The 22,930-nt window shown below is 52.7% G+C and overlaps 1 protein-coding gene across 4 annotated transcripts in view; it reads left to right on the forward strand.

The window, feature by feature from the left end:
• LOC104313402 (USP6 N-terminal-like protein) overlaps positions 1 to 14,977 on the forward strand; it is an 88,180-nt gene extending 73,203 nt beyond the window's left edge. For 3 of the 4 annotated variants that reach the window (XM_069803506.1, XM_069803507.1, XM_069803508.1), the window contains 6 exons: positions 326 to 473; positions 1,421 to 1,515; positions 3,220 to 3,285; positions 8,536 to 8,635; positions 9,912 to 10,064; positions 10,281 to 14,977. In XM_069803506.1, the coding sequence (XP_069659607.1) occupies positions 326 to 473; positions 1,421 to 1,515; positions 3,220 to 3,285; positions 8,536 to 8,635; positions 9,912 to 10,064; positions 10,281 to 11,581 (1,863 nt within the window). In that variant the 3' untranslated portion in view covers positions 11,582 to 14,977. The remainder of the gene's footprint in view (positions 1 to 325; positions 474 to 1,420; positions 1,516 to 3,219; positions 3,286 to 8,535; positions 8,636 to 9,911; positions 10,065 to 10,280) is intronic. The other variant, XM_069803505.1, reaches the window with a different exon arrangement.
• The last annotated feature ends 7,953 nt before the right edge of the window (positions 14,978 to 22,930 follow it).

The raw sequence follows: 22,930 nt of genomic DNA on the forward strand, positions 1-22,930 counted from the left end.
TGCCCAGAGAGGTTGGGGATGCCCCATCCCTGGCAGTGTCCAAGGCCAGGTTAGATGGGGCTTTGAGCAACCTGGTTTAGTGGAAGGTGTCCCTGCCCATGGCAGGAGGGTTGGAACAAGATGATCTTCAAAGGTCCCTTCCAACCCAGACCACTCTGTGAGTCAGTGACATGGTAGATGCTGTAGACATATGGGTGCTGTGAATTTGGGCATAAAGGATAAAGACCTTGAAATGGGGCAAACCTTGAAAGAGGAGAGGGAGGCAGAGGCAGCCTGACCTGCTTCTGCAGCTTTAGCATCATGGTGGGGTCTGACGGCATGGCAGCACGTGTGCCCTTCTTGGGTCTTGCAGGAGGTGAGCTACTGCCAAGGGATGAGCCAGATCGCAGCCATCCTCCTGATGTACTTAAACGAAGAGGATGCATTTTGGGCACTGGCACAGCTGCTGACCAACCAGCGGCACGCCATGCATGGTAAGGCTGGGGTGGGATGCAGATGGGGGCTCTTGTGATGGGAGGGAAGGCTGTTTAGGTTGGTCAGTAGAGCCTTGTTTCTCCTCAGGTACTTGTTTAAAGTGGGTAAGGCTTAATTATGTGCCGATGCAACCTGACTACAGAGCTGAACTTCACTCTTGGAGGCAGACAAGCTCATCAGAGAAAAATGTGGTTTATCGGCACTGAGCTTTAGTGCTCAGTAATTAACACTTCCACAGAGGTGCTATCTTCCCTCTGGAGTGCCTTGCCCTCAGCAATCAATTAACTCAAGGTTATGAGTTTTTAAACAGTCTCACAGAAGTACATCCAAGAGCATCATGTAATGCTCTGTTTTTAGCATGCCATGAGCTACATGCCCTTGTGTTTTTTGTGGAGATGTAATTCCACCAAATGTGCTGGATTATTTTACTTCAAACACATTAAAGATCCTTCTGTCTTACTTGTGGTTAACAGTAATCTATGCACAGAGGGTTATTTCATGAGCAGAGGGCTAAGCATCATGGCATGATAACTCCAGACAGTCTTATATGCATGTCCTGTTAGATTACGGGGCGCTGCACAAGGTTGTGGTGTTCAAACATCTTCAGCTTTTCTCTGAACCTTGGTAAGCACCAAGGTGTGTTCAGAGAGGTCTTGGCCAAGCCAAGTCTCAGGCGGGCAGGCGGTGGGGAGGTGAGTGGGTCTGCTCTGCGGGGCTGGGCTGAGAAGGACCAGCTGGGGTTGGTGCTGAGGGTGCTGTCGCCCATGCAGACAGGGTGAAGGATGGGCTCTGGGAGGGATGCTGAGGGAGGTAGCTGGGCGTGCTGTGGTCCAGCTGACTTCAACAGGCAATGCAGGGGATGAGTTTCTAGAAAATGAGGCTGCCTCCGTTACTGCTGCAGAGCTTTTCTGATTACTTTTTATTTCTCTCATCTTTTCTCATGAAGGTTTTTTCATTCCTGGGTTCCCGAAGCTGCAGAGATTTCAAGCTCACCACGAGCAGATTTTAAGCAAACTGTTTCCCAAACTGAAGAAGCACATGGTATCTCTTTGCTATCAGTCTCTCCATACTAGTATCATGTTTTAATGCTAAAGCAATTAATGTAATATTCTGCCAAATAGATGCACAACTGAACGTATTTCTAACTGTGTAGGGCTGCCTCAGCTGCAAAGAGGCAAGTGTTTATTAAATGGGTGCCTGAATCTTGCTGGGGCGTATGGTTAACATTTGCTTGCTGGTCATCATTAGTGTAGGGACTGCTAAAATCTAAAACCAGACAGGAAGGCTCAGGGAGCCTGCAGTAGAAGGAGCTGTTGCATACAGCAGTGAGGCTGGGCTGTGTTCTTACACCAGCTGCAAAGCCCAAAGGGTGATGCTGGACTATCTGGAGTCTTAATTCAATAATTATTAGCCCCAACTGCTTGCATTTAACGGCTTTGCTGTTGTTTAAAGACAGGAGGCGTGTAAGATTTGCTGTGTGTTTGGTTGCTTGGGCACATCCAGTTGTTTTTCTCTCTAGCAGATGGTACAAGGACATTTTGTGGCTGGAGGAGCATCTGCAGGACACATCAACTGCAGTCTAATGTCTAGGCGACTATTTTGCAACACCTGCTTCCTTTTTTTTTCCCCTTTTCCCCCCTTGCATTTGTTGTAGACAGTTGGTATTCAGTGGCCAGACTCCTGAATGTTTCTTATGCTCCTAAGGGGCTCAGTGGCCCAGCTCCAGGAAAAGCTGCTTATATTGCCATCATCTGCAACAGCTCTTGCTTCATGCTGCAAATGAGCCAGCCCTGGCCATAAAAGTGAAACAGAGCCAGGACAGGTTTTCACTTAATTATAGCCATGGGGAGGGGGGGAAACCTGGGTGGGAAGAATGGGAATAACTCTGAAAGCTGATCGTGCTTCCTGGCTCCCAAAGGCTCTCCAGGCTTGCAGGTGCTCAGCACCAGCCAAAAGCAAAGACCGGAGCCGGCCATTAATCCCACGGGCTTCTTTCTCTTCCCATCTCCGCTGCTTTGCTGGCTTTGCAGCAGCGGTCATGCCGACTTAAGGCACTGTGCATCCCAGTACCAGCTATGCCAGGCTATCGGCTATGCCAGGCTATCAGCCATGCCCGAAAAAGCAAAGCTGTGTGTGAGTGTTGCACCAGGTGCCAGACAGGGATAGAAAAGTGATAGACTGGGATGACGTTTGTGAGGTTTTTAAGAGTTTTCCTTAGCCTGTCACGCCGTTCTGCTTCTGCAGCAGCCATGCCATGCAAGTGAGGTAGTGCTAGCAAAGCTGGCTTGACTGTGCAGCTCTGGATTTACCTGTGCGGATACTTGGGGTTAATCATTTTTGTGGTGCTCTGAGAGACTTGCATGAGAATTGCTATGGAAACAAAAATGGTAGTCTGCAAGGAGTGCGTGGATTGGGTTCCTGGAAGGTTTTTGTAAATCCCTGGAGTAGATATCCGACCAGAAAAGCTTGTCCTAGAAATCCCTCTCCAAAGTTGTGGCTGAAGTCTGGCCACGTTGAGGATCAGGTTTGATGAATGTGTTGGGCAAAGGGCCAAAGCAGTGCTTCAACGTTGGTATTTAAAGCAGGGGCTTTGTTGGGAGACAAACCACAGCCAGATCCTGCACCCAGACCCCAGCATTAATAAACCAACCAACCAACCAACCACCCTCCCCAAAAGCCCTACGAGTTGCTTGAACCTCCAGCAGCCATCCTGGTGAAACACCTTTCTTTGCTGTCTCCTCCTAGGACAAAGAGCAGATGACTACAGGGATTTACACGACCAAGTGGTTCCTGCAATGCTTCATTGACCGGGTGAGGACGCTCTGCAGGCTGTTTGCTGCTCTGCCACTTGCATGCACGGTTAATCCACCTGTTTTTTTGAAAAAAGTATCATAATTTGAAGAAGGTGTTAATATTTTATAAGGTGGGATGTTATGCACACTCTCATAAGGCAAAAAAATTAATAAGGGAGAAGCTAAAAATAACTGTGTGTCACTGACGACAAGCCAATTCCCACTGCCTCATCACAAATGGTCACTGGGAGATGGCTTGGCAGCAGCAGTATAAGCTTCAAAGTCAGGAGAGATCTTCTTCTTGCCCACTGGCACTGCTGTAAAGGCATTAACCTCACTTTGGCTCTGGAAACAACGTAGGGAGAAGAGCTGGAGGCACAAACCTCAACAAATAGCACTGCAGCAGCTGCAGGCAAAGGAGCAGGCTGGGCACTGGAGACACGTGAAAGCGTGAGAAAATTACCCTGATTTGTCCAGAGCTAATTTGCCTGTCCCGAGCCACAACTGCTTTATTTTTAGGGGCAGCATTGTGCTTGCACACTTGAATGCAAGATCCAGACTTGCTGATGTTTAGGACACCTCTGTGTCCGCAGTCTCAATTTTCTGCTGCCCCGTCTCCTACAAAACAGTGGATGACCTCTTCCCCTTGAGAGGGAGCTCACTGCTTTGCAGTCTGTCACTAAAAGCTGTATAAAACGCAAAATCCCGTTAACTGCAGTGACATGGTAAAAGAGCTGCAATGGCCAGTCATGCTAAACTCGGGAGAGTAAGCGCAGCATCCTAAATTTGAACTTAAATGTCACTGTAGGACTAGTATTAATTTCTGTGTTGGTGAGATGCCTCAAATCTTTGCTGGGAGATCATAGAATCATAGAATGGTTTGGGTTGGAAAGCACCTTAAAGATCATCTAGTTCCAAGCCCCCTGCCATGGGCAGGGACACCTTCCACCAGACCAGGTTGTTCAAAGCCCCATCCAGCCTGGCCTTGAACACTGCCAGGGATGGGGCATCCACAACCTCTCTGGGCAACCTGTTCCAGTGCTTCACCACCCTCACAGTGAAGATTTTTTTTCCTAATATCTAATTTAAATCTACCCTCTTTCAGTTTAAAACCATTATCCCTTGTCCTATCACTACACTCCCTGATATAGTCCCTTGCCATCTTTCCTGTAGGCCCCCTTTAGGTACTGGAAGGCTGCTGTAAAGTCTCCCTGGAGCCTTCTCTTCTCCAGGCTGAACAACCCCAACTCTCTCAGCCTGTCTTCACAGGAGAGGTGCTCCAGCCCCCTGATCATCTTCGTGGCCCTCCTCTGGACCCGCTGCAGCAGGTCCATGTCTTTCCTGTGCTGAGGGCCCCAGAGCTGGATGCAGTTCTGCAGGTGGGGCCTCACCAGAGCAGAGTAGAGGGGGAGGATCACCTCCCTCGACCTGCTGGCCATGCTTCTTTTGATGCAGCCCAGCATACGGTTGGCTTTCTGGGCTGCAAGCACACATTGCCGGCTCATGTTGAGCTTCTCATCAACCAACACCCCCAAGTCCTTCTCCTCAGGGCTGCTCTCAACCTACTTGTCACCCAGCCTGTATCCATGTTTGGGATTGCCCCAACCCATGTGCAGGACCTTGCACTTGGCCTTGTTGAACCTCATGAGGTTTGCATGGGCCCACCACTCAAGCCTGTCAAGGTCCCTCTGGATGGCATCCCTTCCCTCCAGCGTGTCGACCACATCACACAGCTTGGTGTTGTTGGCAAACTTGCTGAGGGTGCACTCAGTTCCACTGTCCGTGTCACTGACAAAGATGTTAAACGGTGCCGGTCCCAATACCGACCCCTGAGGAACACCACTCATCACTGCTCTCCACTTGGACATCAAGCCCTTGACCGCAACTCTTTGAGTGCGACCATCCAGCCAATTGCTTATCCACCGAGCAGTCCATCTGTCAAATTCATGTCTCCAATTTAGAGACAAGGATGTCATGCAGGACAGTGTCAAATGCTTTGCACAAGTCCAGGTAGATGACATCCATTGTTCTTCCCTTATCCACCAACGCTCTTACCCTATGGTAGGAGGCCACTAAATTTGTCAGGCATGATTTGCCCTTAGTGAAGCCTTGCTGGCTGTCACCAATCACCTCCTTATTTTCCATGTGCCCTAGCATAGTTTCCAGGAGGATCTGCTCCATGATCTTGCTGGGCACAGAGGTGAGACTGACGGGCCTGTAGTTCCCCTGGTCTTCCTCTTTTCCCTCTTTCTTTCCCCTCTTTTCTCTTTTTAAAAATGGGGGTTGTTTCCCTTTTTCCAGTCAGTGGGAACTTCCCCATACTGCCACAACTTCTCAAATATGATGGATAGTGGCTTAGTCACTTCATCTGCCAGCTCCCTCAGGACCTGCGGATGCATCTCATCAGGTCCCATGGACTTGTGCACCTTCAGGCTCCTTAGATGGTCTTGAACCTGATCTTCTCCTACAGTGGGTGGTTCTTCATTCTCCCAGTCCCTCTTTGGGCAGTGTGGCTGGAGCACTTGCCAGTGAAAGCTGAGGCAAAAAAAGTTGTTGAGTACCTCAGCCTTCTCCATGTCCCAGGTAACCAGGTCTCTCGTTCCCTTCTGGACAGGGCCTGCATTTTCCCTAGTTTTCCTTTTATCACCAATGTACCTATGGAAGCTTTTCTTGTTGCCCTTGATATCCCTGGCCAGATTTAATTCTATCAGGGCTTTGGCTTTCCTAACCTGATCCCTGGCTGCTCGGACAATTTCTCTGTATTCCTCCCAGGCTACCTCTCCTTGCTTCCACCCTCTGTAGGCTTCCTTATTGTGTTTGAGTTTGTCCAGGAGCTCCTTGTTCATCCACGCAGGCCTCCTGGTGTTTTTGCCTGACTTCCTCTTTGTTGGGATGCATTGTTCCTGAGCTTGGAGGAGCTGATCCTTGAGTATTATCCAGCTTTCTTGGGCCCCTCTTCCCTCCAGGGCTGTATCCTATGGTACTCTTTCAAGCAGATCCCAGAAGAGGCCAAAGTCTGCTCTCCTGAAGTCCAGGGTAGAGAGCTTGGTGTGCACCCTTCTGGCTGCCCTAAGGATCTTGAATTCCACCATTTCATGGTTGCTGCAGCCAAGGCTGCCCTTGAGCTTCACATTACCCACCAGCCCCTCCTTGCTGGTGAAAACAAGGTCCAGCACAGCACCTCTCCTCGTTGGCTCCTCCATTACTTGGAGAAGGATGTTGTCATCAACGCATTCTGGGAACCTCCTGGATTGCTTGTGCTGTGCTGTCTTGTCCCTCCAACAGGTATCAGGGTCGTTGAAGTCTGCCATGAGGACGAGGGCTTGTGAATGTGAGGCTGCTCCTGTCCTCCTATAGTGGGCCTCATCTGCTCGGTCTTCCTTGTGGGGTGGCCTGTAGCAGACCCCCACTATGTCACCTGTCCCTGGCCTCCCTTTAATCCTGACCCATAAGCTCTCCGTCAGCTCCTCATCCATCCTCAGGCAGAGCTCCATGCACTCCTGCTGGTCATTGACATAGAGGGTGACCCCCCCTCCTCATCTCCCCTGCCTGTCCTTCTATTCCAACACTCCAGTCATAGGAGCCATCCCACCACGTCTCCATGATGCCAGTAAGATCATAGCCCTGCAGGTGTGCACACGTCTCTAACTCCTCTTGTTTATTGCCCATGCTACATGCGTTTGCATAGAGGCAGTTACGTTGGGCCCCCAATGAAGCTGACTTACCAGCTGGAATTTCTTTGTGCTGCTCTTCAGGTGCTCTCCTGCTGACCTGTGATCCCCCTCCAGGCTCTGGGCATCTGTTGCTGCCACTGGCATCGAACTGGTGGGAGTGGGATGGATTGAGGTTCCCTTCCCCTGGCAACTGTAGTTTAAAGCCCTCTTCACCAGCGTCGCAAGCCTATGACCGAAGAAAGATGCTCTTTCCCTTCTCTGACAGATGGACCCCATCAGCCCCCAGTAGACCAGGTTTCTCAAAGTGAGTCCCGTGGTCCAAGTAGCCGAACTCCTGGCTGTGGCACCACTCCTGTAACCATTTGTTGGTTCACCAGGTTTGACTGGCCCTTTCAAACCCCTTCCCTTTGACTGGGAGGATTGATGAAAAAACTACCTGTGCTCCAGAGTCCCTTACCGCTGCTCCCAGGGCTCTGTAATCCTTCTTGATACTCCTCAGACCGCTGCTGGCTGTATCACTGGTGCCCATGTGGAACAGCAGCAGCGGATAATAGTCGGTGGACCGTACAAGGCTTGGTAGTCTCTCAGTGACATCCCTGACACGAGCCCCCGGTACACAACACGCCTCTAGAGAGTGCGTCAGGTCGGCAAATGGGTGCCTCCGTACCTCTCAGAAGAGTGACCTACTACTACTATCACTACTATCGTTGCTTTTTCATAGTTGCGCTGGGTGTTATATGGGGAGCACATCCATCTGCCTTACTCAGCTCCAGCATCTCCTGATGTGACGGGTCTTTCCTCTCCTGTCTGCAGAGCAGTGAAGCAGTTCTGCAAGGGCACCTCAGGCTTCGGAGGAAGTCTCTTCCTCCTGCAGGGCCTCACTGTTGCAAGCTTCCATTCTTCTGTGTTATTGATTCCTCTCCCTTCTGTGTGTGCTGGTGGGGGAGTTTTTGGCTATTTGGCCATGGGCTGTGTGTCTGCTGCAGACTGCGCTGAGATGATGGGCTAAGAGTGATGGGCTGCTCCATCATTTTGGATATCAGTTCACTCCTAGTTGTCAGATTGGGTCCGGGTGCAAATGAAAACCTCTTGTAGAGGTTTTTCTAGCAAGCAGAAATAAGCCTGTATATAAGGAAGAGCACTTCTATAGACACCAAAGGAGTGATTTTCCAATGCTTAGTGAAGCACCATTGGGCCTTCAGACCTATTCCCTTCATCTGTCTGGGCAAATTGGATGGATGCAGGAGTGGTTTTGTGTGCCTGCAAGGCTGAAAGATGATGATGCTCCCTCCAGGATGGGGGAATCCATGTGTTAGCATGCCTGTGTGGAAAGTTTCTCCTTTTTCTGCATTCACGGCTGGGTGTTAAGTACTTTCCTGACCACCCAAGGGTGTTAGCTTTAAGGCAAAACCATAGACAATAAAATAGGGTTTTGTGTTACAGATGAATCCTGGACATCCAATACCTTGCCCTGTTATGTGTTTTGGTGCAAGGGGATGTAGTGGTGCCACCAACCTCTGTATCATCATCCCATCAATCAGTGCTAATGAGTGTGGTGCTAACGAGCAGGGGTTTTGTTTTTGTGTTTGAAACAGACCCCCTTCACCCTTACCTTGCGGCTGTGGGATATCTACATCCTGGAAGGAGAGCGGGTGCTGACAGCCATGGCTTACACCATCCTCAAACTGCACAAAAGTAAGGTCCCGGCAAAGCGCGTCTCCTATGGCAGAAGTGGCACCATGCTGGGCCACCCCTGTGCTGCTGCCCCGGAAAGCCTTGCTGGCTGCTACCAGCCTGCTTGGTGCCCTGCGCTGGCCCCAAAAGGCACAGTCTCGTGCTGATGCTCCGGGCAGGAAATGAGATGCCGCAAGGGTTGAAATGCTGCGCTCAGCACACAACAAACCCCACCTGAAATGCTCCCAGCTGCCTCTTTCCGTGTGCTGCGCCCGATATCTTTTATCACCGCACTTTTAGGGGCAATACAGGCAGCAACCAATCTGTCTGCAAAGCTGTATGTGGCAGTTCAGCTGAAAAGGCTGTAGAGGGAGAAATAAATCAATTAATATAGTTCTAAAATGACCAAAACCTGATTTTCTTACATAACGTTAAGGCAGTGATGTTTCTTACCTTGATATCTTTGGGACTTTGAACCCCTCCACTCCCATAAGCTAGCAGCCTTGTGTTGTCACCCTGTTAGGTCTTTAATGTGGGACAAGAGTGATGCTGATAGTGCAAGCTGGGAACCTTTGGGCCAGTGGGATTTATGGGACTGCATGTGTCGGCTTCTGCAAACAGCCACCCTGCTCTCAGCTGAATGAAGAACAGGCTATTCAAATATATCAAGTATCCTGTTTGTTTGCAAAGACTGGGAAATTGGCAGGCAGGCCCAAGTTTCAGCCTGGCTGTGAAATCATCTCCTCCCTGAGGAATGTGTGGTGCGGATCAGCAGCCCTGCCTTCATCGTGTTCCTGCCTACCTCCCATCCTTGCCTGCATCCCATTCCTGCCTGCATCCCTGGTGTGGGTCAGCATCTCTGCCTGCGTCCCTGCCTGCTGGCTGGTGCAGGTTGGCATCCCTGGCTGGCGGTGGCGGCGGCGGCAGCAGCTGCTGGCAGTGGCTGTTCAGTCTGATGCTTGGGGTCAGTCTCATGGAGCTTTTCCTCCTCCTAGAGGTATTGGTGAGAACTTCCAGAAATGGCCCAAAACATGCATCCTGGTCAGCATAGGTCCCAGCCCCACCATTGTCCTGCCATTGCTGAGCTACTGCCCAGAGGTGGCACAGATACGTAAATGTATCGACAACCCTGAGCACCAGCGGGAAGGTGGGAGAGAGGCAAAAACGTTCAGGCTGTCCCACTGCAGCATGGGAACAGCAGCAGAATCCCAGATAAAACCAAAGCAATGCAACCACACTCATGCTACCCTGCAGTTTGGCCGTTCCACTGCCATTACTCCTTTCTACCGTCCCCCAGAGCGCTTGCTGAAGATGGCGCTGGAAGATTTACGGGAATTTCTGCAGGAGAAAATTGCCGCTTCCCTGCAGTACGAGGATGATGCCGTCATTGAGCAACTGCAGGTGTCGATGACTGAACTGCGCAAGATGAAATTTGACCTCCCCCCGCCAGGTGGGTAAAGGGGAAGGCAGGCAGCCCAGTGGGAACGGCCAGTGGTACCTGTGTGTACTGGGGACCAGAGCATCCCTCTGGCATGGCTGCGAGCCAGGGCAGCCCAGAAAGTCTGGCATTGGGTGCAGCATCTGCCTGCCCCGCAGCTGGGGCATGCCAGATGCAAAAATTAACTGATGCACATTTTGGGGTTTGTTTTCTCTGCTTCCAATGCAGCAAAGCCTGAGGAATTCCCACGGAAGCCCCTGGGCCTGGAGCTCTCACTCAGCCTGGTAGCCATGAAGGGCAATGTGGCAGCCAATGGCCAGAATGGCCAGGTGGGTGAGCACCCCACAGACAGGGAGCCCCATCCCCACAGAGGTCCTGGGGTGCCAGGAGGAACGATGGTGGCAGAGGCGAGGACTCCCACCCTCCAGCGCAGTGAAGCAGCTGAAGCAACAGACGTCCACCTGCATCCTCCTGGCAGGGGGTCACTGGGAGAGGAGAGTCAGGTGGAGCCCACTGGGAACGGGCAGCCGCCGTCTCTTCTGAAGGCAAGCGAGACCCAGGCCCGTCATCACCTCCTGCCCACAGCCCTGCCTCCAGAGCAGCCTCTTCTCACCCCCAGCCGTACCACAGTGGACCACGAGTCGGTCTCCCTCCCCACCCTGGCCAACCATGAATCCTTGGACTCCTCTCTCCAAAACATGCCGAGTCCTCCCGACTCAAGCACCACGGAGCTTTCTGCTACGGACCACTCAGTGTGGCAGTCAAATCCTGCCGCTCTGCCGGCAGGAGAACAAGCATCTTCCCTCTGCAAAGAGAAAGCGCTCGAAGCACCCCCTTATCCTCAGCCGGGTGGCTGGCAGCAGTTCTCCGGCACATCGCAGCATGACGGCTCCCCAGAGAGCAAGCGCAGGGAGGAGTCGGCCGATAAGCGCTGCAGAGCAGCGCTGCCAGACCAAACGGACTTGAAGCGTTTGGCATCCAAAGCTGCATCCACAGGGGAGCTCACCAGCCTGCAGCAGAATGGCCCAGGGAACACTACCGGCACCGTGCACTGGCCAGAGGGCTTGGGCGTCTTGCCCACACATGGGCTGGCGGGTGGCAGCGTGCCCGTCTTATCCGGCAGCGAGTCAGAGGCAGTGGGGCTGGGCAAGGGCTGCCCCTTCCAGCAGGTGCCATCCCCCATGGTGGAGCAGAACAGTCCCTACGCTGTTATAAAAACCACCACTCCCCTCCACCTGGCCCATGCAACAGAGCAGGACTTCTCGAACAGAAAGCAGGTGGCATTGCCTCTGCCGGAGACTGGACGACCCCTGCCTGCCACCTCCATACCACCGCCTCTTGCGCTGGACCCGGAGGAGGTAGATGCCCAAAAAAGCCTCCAGAAACCATTAAACACACTGAAAGCCCCACGACCCCCCCTGAGCCCCAAACCAAAATTACTGCCACAGGTTGCCAAATCCCACTCGGAGAACAGTTTCCTTTCAGGCTCTCCTGCCCTGGCAAAACTCCCCAAATCGGTGACATTTTAGTGGGGACAGGGGGAGGTGAGGGAGAGGAAGCAGGTGCTGGAGCAGCACCCTTGCCCCATTTTTGGGACCCCCCCCTTCAGCAGGGCTGTGTGGGGGTGACAGCACAGAAGCCATCACCTGTGGAGCTGTGCTTTGGTACGAGCGCGTGGTGAGGCGATGGAGCGGTGGCCGCCAGCGCCAGGAGACACCAGCAAACTGGGTTTGCATCTTTCCTATGGACAAATTGGAAAACGCTTTCACTTTTTTGTTCCTCGAAGCTCCCTGAGCCTCGTCGTGTGTCGGGGTGGGGGGCAGAGGCAGGGCTGGTGAATGTGTTGTGTGTTTTCTTCTGTGCCTGCCTGCCATAGTACCCATGGCTGTGGAAGCGGGCGTGAGGTGTAGGAGTCTGAAATGCTTTCTTTAGAATGCCCGATCAGCGCAGCCAACAGCGTTGCTTTCAAAGGCCTTTGTAGCAATAGATCTTTATTTCTTTTCCCAGGCTCGCGGTTGTAGGCAGCAGCATTTTCAGGCAGGGCCATGGCATCCTGGCAGGGCGCAGACAGCCTCCTGCCTACTCTATGCAATTCCACAGCGCGGTGCCTAGCTCCTGCCATGGTGGTGGATGGGGTCCCAGGGGGGAGGTTTACTGGCTGGTGAGTCCCTGGCCAGGGTGGAGGGGTTCTCCTTGGTGTGACCCTGGTAAAGGACAGCCAGCGGGGTGGTTCTTTCCCAGGTGCTTAAGGTGATAAGGACAGTGATGAAGGTTGAGCCCCGTCTCTTGGGCTGAGTGGCCTTTCCCTCACAGACCCAGGGCGGCGAGCGGGCTCGCTGCCTTCCCATTGAACAGGAAAAGGGGCTGCTGCCTTGGGAAAACTCCTGCCTTCGCTAGCAAGCTGCTGGAGGTGCGATGGTGTCTAATCATGGTGCCCAAGCTGAAGCCCACTTTTACTTTGACCAAGTTATGTGTCGGGGTGGAACCAGCACAGGAGTTGAGGAAGGGGAGCACATTGCCTAGAACCTGATCCCAGCCCTTCTGGTTTAGCCCACCCAGAAATCAACCACCAAGGAAGGAAACCTGGGCACAGAGGTTTGGAAGATGATGCTGCAGAACATCACTGTCAGCACAGCCCACTGCTGAAGAGAAAACGCAGTGGGTGCCCACATGCCCTTCGTGTACTGGTGGCCTGTCCATCTCCTCCCCATCCCAGGGTGTTGCTGCTGCACAATCCAAACCATTTACTGAAGGTGAGCAGGGACCCAGGGACAGCTCACCCCACTGAAAGCTGGTCCAAACGCCTGTTTCCCTATCTACTTCACCCCTACAGGTGAAGGGACTTCATTGGGAAGGAAGATCAATGGATGCAGTAGGAGCTAAACTAGGCCAGATGGTGTTGTATTTGACTGCTCTCCAGAAGGGGTGGCTGCAGATGCCACTTTAGAGGGGACTGCAGGTGGGATTCCCATCCCTTCAATGGAGACCCTGGGCAAAAGCTCTTCTAAGGAGACTTTGAAAACTGTTTTTCTCACAGGCTGCTTCAGTAACATAACCTGATCTGAAGCCTACCTGGAAACCCAGTAGAAACTTCCACTAAATTACTTTGTGGGGTTTATCAGGTTTTTTGTTTGTTTGTTTGTTTTCTGTTCACGTGGTGGTTTGTGTTAGCAGCAGGGAGAGCATCGAAGGGAGCACCCCATCTTTCTTTGGATGTAGCCAGCCAGACCACAGCACCCTCAGCTTCTGTTGCAACCCCTCCTCTGTCGGAGACCCAGTCTTCTGTCGAGTCTCTAACCTTGCCCGTCCTCTCTCCCTCTGCAAAGCAGGGATAACCCTATTAGCTACCTCGCAGGGGTGTTGTGAGGAGTCAAGAGTTGCTCTTTGAGAACTGCTGTATGAATGTTCAGTATTTGTGTTTTGAGACGCCATGGGTCCTTTCTAGGACAACGGTGCTTGAATTGGTTTTAATTTAGAGTATGTTTTCCAATAACCATACAGTAATTAAACCTATTTGTGTGTTAAAATACCTGGGCAGTATTTCCGGACAGCTATCGATTGCCTTTTGCTAGCAGGCCACTGGCCTCTGGAGCTCACCGAGAAGCATCTGAGGGCTGGTGGTCACCTCTTGGCTTGGTTTCTGTAGTTTGGGGGGGGTCTGTCCTCTCCTTGAAGCACACATAGGACTCCTGCTAATGTGTCTGAGCATTTGGCTCACATGTGCAAGAGCCAAGACCTTTTCCCCCCCTCATTTTTACATTTTCTCCTCATTTTGGGCACACAGCCTCTGCACATCATGTTGCATGTGCACCCGGGCTCCTCACCCAGCGTGTCGGGGATGTTCTGCAGTATTCACATTTAAAAAGGTGGTTTGCTCCAGTCTTGGGAGAGCTGTCAAATGCACAGTACCCAGTGCATGGTATATGGTGCATGGTGTTCAAGAAGAATTTGGGGGTGTTCCTCCCCTCCAAGCCCTAACAAACAGGACTGAGCAGCAAAGTCCTTGGTCACCTCCAAGCCTGGGGGAAGCCACCAGGTGGTTTCAGTGACCTTTGGAGCAGGTAGACACAGGCTCCCCGTTCCCTCCAGTGTGCTTCTCACTGGGAAGGTCTCCGAGCTCCTCCCTGTGCCACCTAAGAAGCTCTTCTGCAACCTGCAGCCCCTGAAAGCTGGCAGGTTTGGGAAGAGTGCCTGGGGACAAAGTAGCCTGAGCTGACTGGGAGCCAGCAAGGTGCATTGCTTTCCTTGGAGCGATGCTCTCACTTCAGCACATCAACACATCTACTAGGAGATGACTGATGCTCTCGCCTTGTCTGCCTCTTGCTGCAGATGAAGGTGCAGCCATGGTGGTCTGTGGCAGCCTGGGGTGGGCAGGACATGGCCCAGCCTCAGCTCTTTTGCTGGGGACAGGACGGGAAGGAGAAGGGCAAGGGTGGCAGCTCAGCAGGACAAATAACTGCCACTTGCACCCCTGCCCCAGCCCCTTAGCAAAAGCCACTCTTGCCACAAGCAAACTCAGGAAAGCAGCCCCCCCCACTGCCCCATCCCTGCCGTCGCAGCCCTGGGACAACTCTCGCCTTGCTGCCCTCCATGTAGTTTTAAAGACCAACATTGCAGGTTTGGGGTTTTGGTTGGTTGTTGGTTTGGTTTTGTTTTTTTTTTTGGGGGGGGGGGGGTGCAATTGAGCATTTTGAGTGGCTGCAGTGCCAGCAGGCAGCAGGAGCCACAGGGACTGGGCTGGGGACCAGCTCCAGTGTGGGAGGGCAGTTGAGGTTGGGATCTCTCGGCCATGCACTTTGAGAGCCCGGCTACCATCTGCTTTTCTTTTTTAATTGCTATTCTTGTTTACAGCGTGGAACGCTTCCTCCGTGACTCTTTCTAATGTATTATAATTATTACTTTATAAAAACGTTTTTATGTCTGTGCTTTTTTTGTTGTTTTTTTTTTTTTTTGTAAGGGGGGGGAGTCAATCATTCCTTTTTACACTGAGTCAAAGACACTCCAGAGTATTTGATGCTGTGTTTTACATAGTTGTAATGATAACGGTTAAAGACGTTTAGCATAAAATCAGACTCCACAAGGTTTTTTACAGTGACAGATGCTGCAGCAAGACTGGTTGCCTTCTCCTGCTGGCCTTTAGCTTGGTTCACCAAGTGTGCTTCAGCTGCACCTTCCTCTCCATCCCTACCTTCCTCCCTGCTTTTCTACCACAGTTAAATCCAGGGATCCTCAGGGGAAAGAAAACTGCTCCTTTCTACGCACTGCTGTCCTCTCCCAGCTCACTGAGCCAAGGATAGCATCCTGCCCCCAGCCCCTGCGCATCCCTTCCAACACGTGGCTGGTGGCCAACAGCCCCACCGCAGCTTGCTTTCTTTTTTGGCCAAGATTTCAGGTTTGGAGTTTGTTTTCCTTGCCTGTGGGCAGCACTGGGAGGGTTGGACGGGATGGGACGGGGAGCGGGTGGACACAGCTCCTTGCACGGCTGATGGGTGCGACTTACCGTGACACTGTGTGAGTCAGGACTGAGTCATGCTTACACCAGCGTAAGGTGGTGCCGCTCACAGCTGAAAAATGGATTTTAAGAAGCTGTGTGTGAGCAGCACCTCTGGCACACCCCAAATTTTGCAGCCTGTGCTTAGATGACCATGGTACCATTGGCTTTGGGGTGTTAAATTTGGGCAGGATTCTGGTTTCCCCCAAGAGAAAGCTGCCATTTAGTGCTTAAGCAACAAGGTTACAGTAAATGCAGGGTCATCTGTCTCTACCAGAGCAGCACAGAGGGCACAAAGACTGACAGCAAAATGGAAGGGCCACGATTAGCTGAACGCCACCTGAGGATTTAAGGGCAGTGCAGGAAATGTGGCATCCCTGTGCATCACCCAGTGGGTGCTGTAGGTTGGTATTCCTGCTTCTAGCAGTGCTCTGCCTCACCTAAAAGAGGTCAAACGAACAAAAAAGCCCCTACCTTGTTCTCCAGTGTCCTTAAGTTAGCTCATTTATATGAACTGGTTAAAATCTTGTCTGCAACCCTGCAGAAAAAAAAAGCCAGCACCAGTAAGCACCACAGTGGAGCAGCAGTGCAGTGAGGATGCAGCTCTCGGCACGTCTCCCATGTCATTTCATGCTGGATGCTACTCCAGGTATGCTCCACCGTGAGCACAAGTGGGACATCCATGGGCTGGAATGAAGCAAACCTCATCCCTCCCATGTTTCCAGGTGCCTGCAAGCAGCCCAGTTGCACAAGCTGCTTTGTGTCACCTCCCAGCCAACAGCCCCAGTGAACCTGTTGGCTTTCAGGTGGCACGGAGGAAGCAGACAGTTGGGACCGGGTTTGAATGGCTGTGACAGTTCCCTACGTGACAGGCACCACAGGGTTTAGGATATGGCATTTACCCAACTGCTGGGACAGCTTCAGCTCCGTGCTGCCGAGGAGGGAGCAGAAGTGTCCAGAAGGGCAGGGATTCCCCCAGGGAAAGTGAGTCGTGCTAGGTTTGCAGGATGCGTCAGGCAGAGTCCTGTTCCTCTCTGAAACAGCCTCAGTTCACTTGGTCATAAGACATTGCTTATTGGCATCCTTGGTCCTCGCACCCCATGCATGTGTCTGGTCATGGTAGGGACAGGCAGGGCTCCACCGCATCCCCTGACAGCATCCTTCTGGCTAATGCAGGAGCGACAACGGTATCCAGCCTTGAATGGGTGCTGAGCCGGGGTCCCAGCTAGGTTTTTGGGGCTTGGCTCACGGAGGATGTGCCACGCACCCACTCCAGAGAGTCCTCCCCAGGGGAAGTCCACCCCTGGGACCTGCCCACCAGGTAAGCCTAGGACCTCCATCCCTTACCAGAGAAGCAAAAGAGCTCGGGGTGGGTCTCGGGGTGGACACAAGCCATGCCTGGTCTCCAGCCTAGGCTAAATGCCTGGCCTCCGGCTGGTGCCAGGAGCGGCAGCTCACCAGCACGCTCTCCAGCTGCGGGAAGGTCCCAGCATGGGAGGTGCTGGTGTTCCCAAGGGGACGGGAGTGCAGACAGCCCCTGCACCAGTCGAGCAGCACCCTCTACCCCCTCCTATGCCCTCCAGGGCCTGGGTGCTGCTCTCAGGGGACCAAGAGCAGGACAGCTGTGTAGTCCCAAGCCCAAGCTTACCAATACTCATTTGCTGTACAGCGCCGAGACCAGTGGTGAATGAACTCTGTAGATGGTATCAAGGCTGCTGCTTAAATCCTAATGGCCTTGTCAGCCAGGGACCGGTCCTCCTGCTGCCTCTCCCTCCACACTTGGCATTTGCCAGTATTCCCATTAAATCCCCCCTTCCCCCGGTGGAGCCACTGCTCTTGTCACGGTGTTCAGACAACTCTTAACACCAGCTCTCCTGCTCCCAGGGCTGGTCCCTGCCCAGAAACCACTCCAATGCAGACCTGCCAGCTGCGCTGAGCTCTGGTGCCCTGGCTCCTGTCCTTCCTGGCTCACGAACAGCCAAACCAGCAGCACCAGGACCTGGGACAGGCGGGCGGCCACATCTCACCCCGTCGCTCGCCAGCTCTCTGTCGAGCCACGGCTGCGCTCCTCATCCTCCCTGCCCACCACCTACGACCGCCAAGAGCTCAGTAACTCTGCTGCCTGCCTCTGCAATACGTCAGCGAGTCAGCACTGAATAATTGATGCTAAGTGGAGCCTGGAGCAGAGCCAAGCTGAGGGAGGTAGCAAGGCTTTGGGCTGTTTTAGGCTCTGGTCCCAGGATGCAGTGGGGGGAGACAGATGGGTGTGCTGTCTGGGAGCTTTGCGCCCTGGCCTGGTTGGCAGAGGCAGTGCTGGAGTTCGGCTGGGCCTGGGAGTCTTCCTCCTCTTCGGCCTGCTGTGCTGCTCGCCTGGTGCTCACATGCTGCTGTGGTAGTTGTGTGCTGCTGTGCTGCTCGCGTGCTGCTCGCTTGCTGCTGTGCTGCTTATGTGCTCGTCGCGCGCTGCAAAGGGGCTGTGGCAGCAGTGGCTGGGAGTTGGGGAGCAGAGTGAGGGCACGCAGAGTGCAGGGCGTGCAGCCCCCAGCCCCAGCAGCCTTGGCTGGGGCCGGTACCTTGGCTCTGCTAAACCACAGACCCTGTACTCAACCCACAGAGAGAGCAAGGCTCACCTGCCCTAGGGGGAACGAAGCTGCGCATGGGGCCAGCCCCATCTGCCTGTCCCAGTTCCCACCAGTTGCTGGTGGCCAGGATGTTTGCTGTCACACCATCGTCTGAGCAATGCCACCCCCTTCCTTACAGCACATCATCTGGTATAAACCAGCACGTGGAGAAAATAACGGCCTGGCAGCTGAAAGAGGCAGGTCTGACCCCTTCCCAAACCATCTCCCAAATCCTACAACTTCAGCGGCCGAGGAAGCCCACAGGGCATATACCAGCATCCTCCTGGTAGCGAGGCAATCGCACTCGCCTAGCAGACGTGGGCACCATGACAGCACAAGAGATAAGCAAACCAGAGCTTAAACAACTCAGCCAACATCTCACTCGGAGGCACAGCAGCTGGTCCCACCCTACAAGCATCCCTACTCACTGGCAGCAGTTACAAAAGAGCCCAAGATGGGGATGGAGATGGCTTTGAAGGCACATGCAAAGGCATGAGTCCGAGGATCGGAGTCACTAAAGCCTGGCTTATTTAGCCCTATCCTTCCACACAGTAAAATGGGCTCTTCCTAAGACACAGAGAAAGCTTAACTGTAAGAAACTTCCATCCTTGCTCCAAAACTGGCCTGAGGTCCCTAGAGGTACCTGCAGATAGATGGGGTGCGATTACCACAAGCCCCTGCTTCCAACCACCCCATTAAGAACCTGGGCCACCCTGGTGCCCTGGAGGCCACTCTGCCCGGCCCCATGCTAGAGCCCCACTCCTGGGGTGTCTACGCCTGCAGCTCACTCAGGCAGGCAGCTGCCTGGGGAAGCTGGTTCTTGGGGGGCTTTGCTTACCTTTATGGCTCCTGGTGGAGCCAAGGAGAAGTGATACGAAAGTACCACTTGGGCTGGAAAGGTCTGCAACAGTGGACTAGACTGTAGTCCAGAAGGGAAACCTGGTCTGCTCCTCCTTATCCAACCATGCTGCAAGTGAGGAGGATGAGGCCAGCGTTTAGGCAGGACTGCTCCATAAAACTCAGCCTTTCCTTCAGCTGCCCCTCCCCCTTGCCTCTCAGGCCTCTCTCTGGCAATGAGTCATTGCTGCCGGCTCCTGCAAACTCGACCCAGATACTTGCCAAAGCCTTCAGCAAGCACCATGCGCTCATCTGTTTTGGAGTCACCACCTCTGCTGGCTTAGGAAAATGCTTCTCTGGAAGCCCTCACAAACCAAAAGGCATGAGATGTATTCCAGCACTTAATCAGCATCTTTAAGGACTTGTAAGCAATTTTGTCAGTTGACTCAGCTGTGATGTCTCCAGAGCCCCAACCCCTCTGGTACAGGGTGTGGGGTGCTTGAAAGATGTGGGAGAGTAAAGCTTATACATCAGTCCTGAGACATCTGGACCTGACCAGACCAAATCAGACTAGACCTCCTCAGCTATTCCGTCATTTAAGTACAGGTTCAAAGGTGGCACTCCTGCATCACAGGAGATGCAGCCTCAACAGATAATCAGTACAATGCTGCCTGAAGCCTTGTCAGAGGTGGTGTTCATGCTTGCCCGAGATCCACTGCACAGCATCAGGTTTAGTCCAGCCTTGCCATGACCAGCTGAAGAGATCACAGCAGCCAAACATGAGCTGATGTGCCCAAATATAGCAAAAAGCTTACCTCTGTGGACTTTTGCAGCTTCCAGCTATGCAACTGGAGCAGCTCTTCAGAGTAACTGCACATTCTGCTCACCTAAGCTTGTGCCACAGAAGCAGAACTGAGATGGGCAATAAACTCCTTGTCATAAGGAAAATGACTGCAGTATCTGAAAACCACATCTTCCAGTCCAGGTACTTCTAAAACAAATGCGCCTTAAAGAACTGTGTGGAAAATGAACAAAATCAACTCCAAACCCAGCAATTCCTTCTCCAGACCTACCTTCGCTCTAAGGAAACTGTAACCCTGATGTTACTTTCAGACTCAAGAAGTTCAGCTAGCAAGCAGAGAACACATCATGAACTCATATACTGACCACCTGTCTGTCATGACCAGCAAGCTGCTATCCTGTACCCAAATCACCAGCACCAAGTCAGCAAGTGAAAACTCCAAGTCCAAAGTAACAGCTCCACCTGAGACAAGTGATACGATCTGGTTTTTGCCTACCCCAAAGATCAGATCGGATCAGAGCTGACATATCTTACTGCACATTGAAGATCTGTCATGATTCTCCTGAAGCCAACCTCCTGCAACAAAGATGCAGTACTACATTAATACACGATTAATGCACAATTTCAGTGGAAGAGCTGTGGCGTCAAGCTTTTAGCTCCTTTTGCTCCCAACCTACCTCCAACTTTCAGTATGGACTTGAACATGGACCTTAGTCGGAGTTCCTCATGATCTTCTAATTACAGCAAAAACACGGTGCTTCCAGCTCCTGAGGTGGCCATGTTACTGACCAGCACTGTTTGCCAAAGGGTCATGGCTGCCTCAATTCTGCTGGGTGCAGTCCACAAAAGGAATGAGATTGGTCTGCACCCTGCCAGACTCAGACCACCACTTATCAGCCAGGTCCTCCTAAGATGCTTGCAGTCTCCAGTTCCAGCTCCTACCTGCCTACTGGATTCCTGAAGCGCTGTCCTGTCATAGCACTGTCCTACCACCTACACCGAGATGAAGGTGTACCCTGGCTCCTGAAAAACTTTTGGGTCCATTTGCAGAATCCTAGTGACTCCTAGCACATCTATGTCTGCTTTAGCCATACATAAAATAGGACTATAGCCAGCCACTCCAGAAAAGAGACTGTCAGAACTGGAACCACCTGAAGTGTACAACAGATCAAAGCTGTGAAGTTTCAACTAGACTCTGCCACCGGGAAGAAAAGCCTGTCTGGTGCCTGATGGTGTGCTGCTAAACACAGATGCCGACTGCTGAACCACTGATGAAACAGGTCACCTTCAGCATCCCTCGGTGCAACAGCCATGAGTGGCCCAAGGAACTAGAAGACACTCGAACAAGCTACAATAACACGTGACTTGACCAGACCCAGAGCTTTCCTGCGCAAGCTGGAAAACCTCACCCTCGGGGGTGCAGAAACCTCTCTGAAAGGGAGATGATCATACTTTGGCTTCCTGCTCCTGACCAAACTGCTGAAGGACTTTGTATTCTGGCCAGTGCTGCTCTCACACACCCTCACCAAGACCTGCCAGCCTCTTGCAGCTGCAGCTGGTGCCTGCCCTGTGAAGATACCTCACCCCTCGTACTCCCCAGAGCTCCTCAGCTTGCTTGACCATGGCTCCTGGTCCTTGACTGTGGCTTCTGGCTCCCAACCAGAAATGAGATGATACTCTCAGTGGTTAGAGCCATCCAGAGTCCAGTCCTTGAGAGAGCCCCAAACACAGCATTACTTCTCATCTGAAGGCTTCCAGATAGAGCTATCCCATCCCCAAGGGCCTGGTGAAGGATGTGATAAGCTCTATTGCAGAAAAAGAGCACCAGGTCCCTAGTGCAGTAACACCATGTCAACCCACCCACTAACTGTTAAGGCTTTTAGTCATCTTCTAGAAGGACAAAGTAGCCCTGCCCTCTGCCCTGCCTGCAGTTGTGCAGAAGCTGCCAACTTCAGAACAAAACACATACTTCCAGGCTTCACACTTGAAACAACTTAGGCTGGGAAGTTTTCTGGGAGCCTTTGGTCCAGCCCCACCATGTAACACCAGACTCAGCATCTTCAGCACTCCTCCAGCATGGGGACAGGCACTGCTGCAAACAGCACGCCCAGCTAAAGGCAGGGCAGCTCTTCCCTTGGGTAACTTCTCCCACTCAAGCTGTGATCAGCCCTTCTCCTGCAGGAATGGGGTGCCAGGCAGCTGCAGCCGGGGTGGTGGCTGTGCCCCACAGCAGTTCGGAGCAGGCAGGTACAAAAAACAAGCCGTTAGCACAAGTCCTCTCTTGCCCAGGCCAAAAGCAAAGGCAGCAACTCCAACCAGCACTGGCGTTTAATTCTGCTGCTTTAATTCTGCTGCTGCCTGGCATGACGGAGGATGAGGGGAGGACGGGAGGCTGCCCGCATGGACACTGAGAGCCCCTGGGTGGGCTGTGGCTTTGTGCTGGGGGTGACCGGGCTTTCTGTTCTGGTTTTGCCGTGTGAGGCATATGACTCATGTGCTGCCCTCACCGCTCCCAACCCCTGCCGGCCTCAGCTGCCGAAGCCGACACCTCTTCAGGCCTGGGCTAGCCCGTGCAGAACAGCTTCCTGCCACACTTGGCTGGATCACCTTCCCCCTTTGATGCTCTTAATTCTGGATGCCAGCTAAATTAGCCTGTGCAATAGCTTGGGAGAGGGAAAGGCAGCGAACACTGAGCTGCCCGCTGCACTGAGTGCAATGCCTCATCTTGGCTCTACAAGTGAAAGGCCATGTGAGAGAAGCCAGTCAGACACCAGGCAAAAATCCCACAGGAGCGGGGCTGAGCAAAGACGGGCTTCCCAACAGATTAGCCCTTATCCAAAACACTCTAACCCACTCTAAACCCAAGGACTGGAAGTCTGAATGCTTTAGTCTTAGTTGCTGAGCAGCCAGACAGCTGTCTGCAGTGCAAGAGAGCCCTTCTGCTACATGCTCACCAGTAATTAAGCCGTGCACAGGGCAGACAAGGATTTGCATACCATTTTACACTGCTGACAGACTGGAGCAGCCCAAGGTATGCATTAGCTAGGTGCTGGAGGGGAGCAGAAAGGCCTAATGCTACCTCTGGAACACATAAACCTTTGGGAGGTGCTGTGCCAGGAAGAGCTGC

The sequence above is a fragment of the Haliaeetus albicilla genome, chromosome 16, assembly GCF_947461875.1.
Source record: "Haliaeetus albicilla chromosome 16, bHalAlb1.1, whole genome shotgun sequence".
NCBI lineage: Eukaryota > Metazoa > Chordata > Aves > Accipitriformes > Accipitridae > Haliaeetus > Haliaeetus albicilla.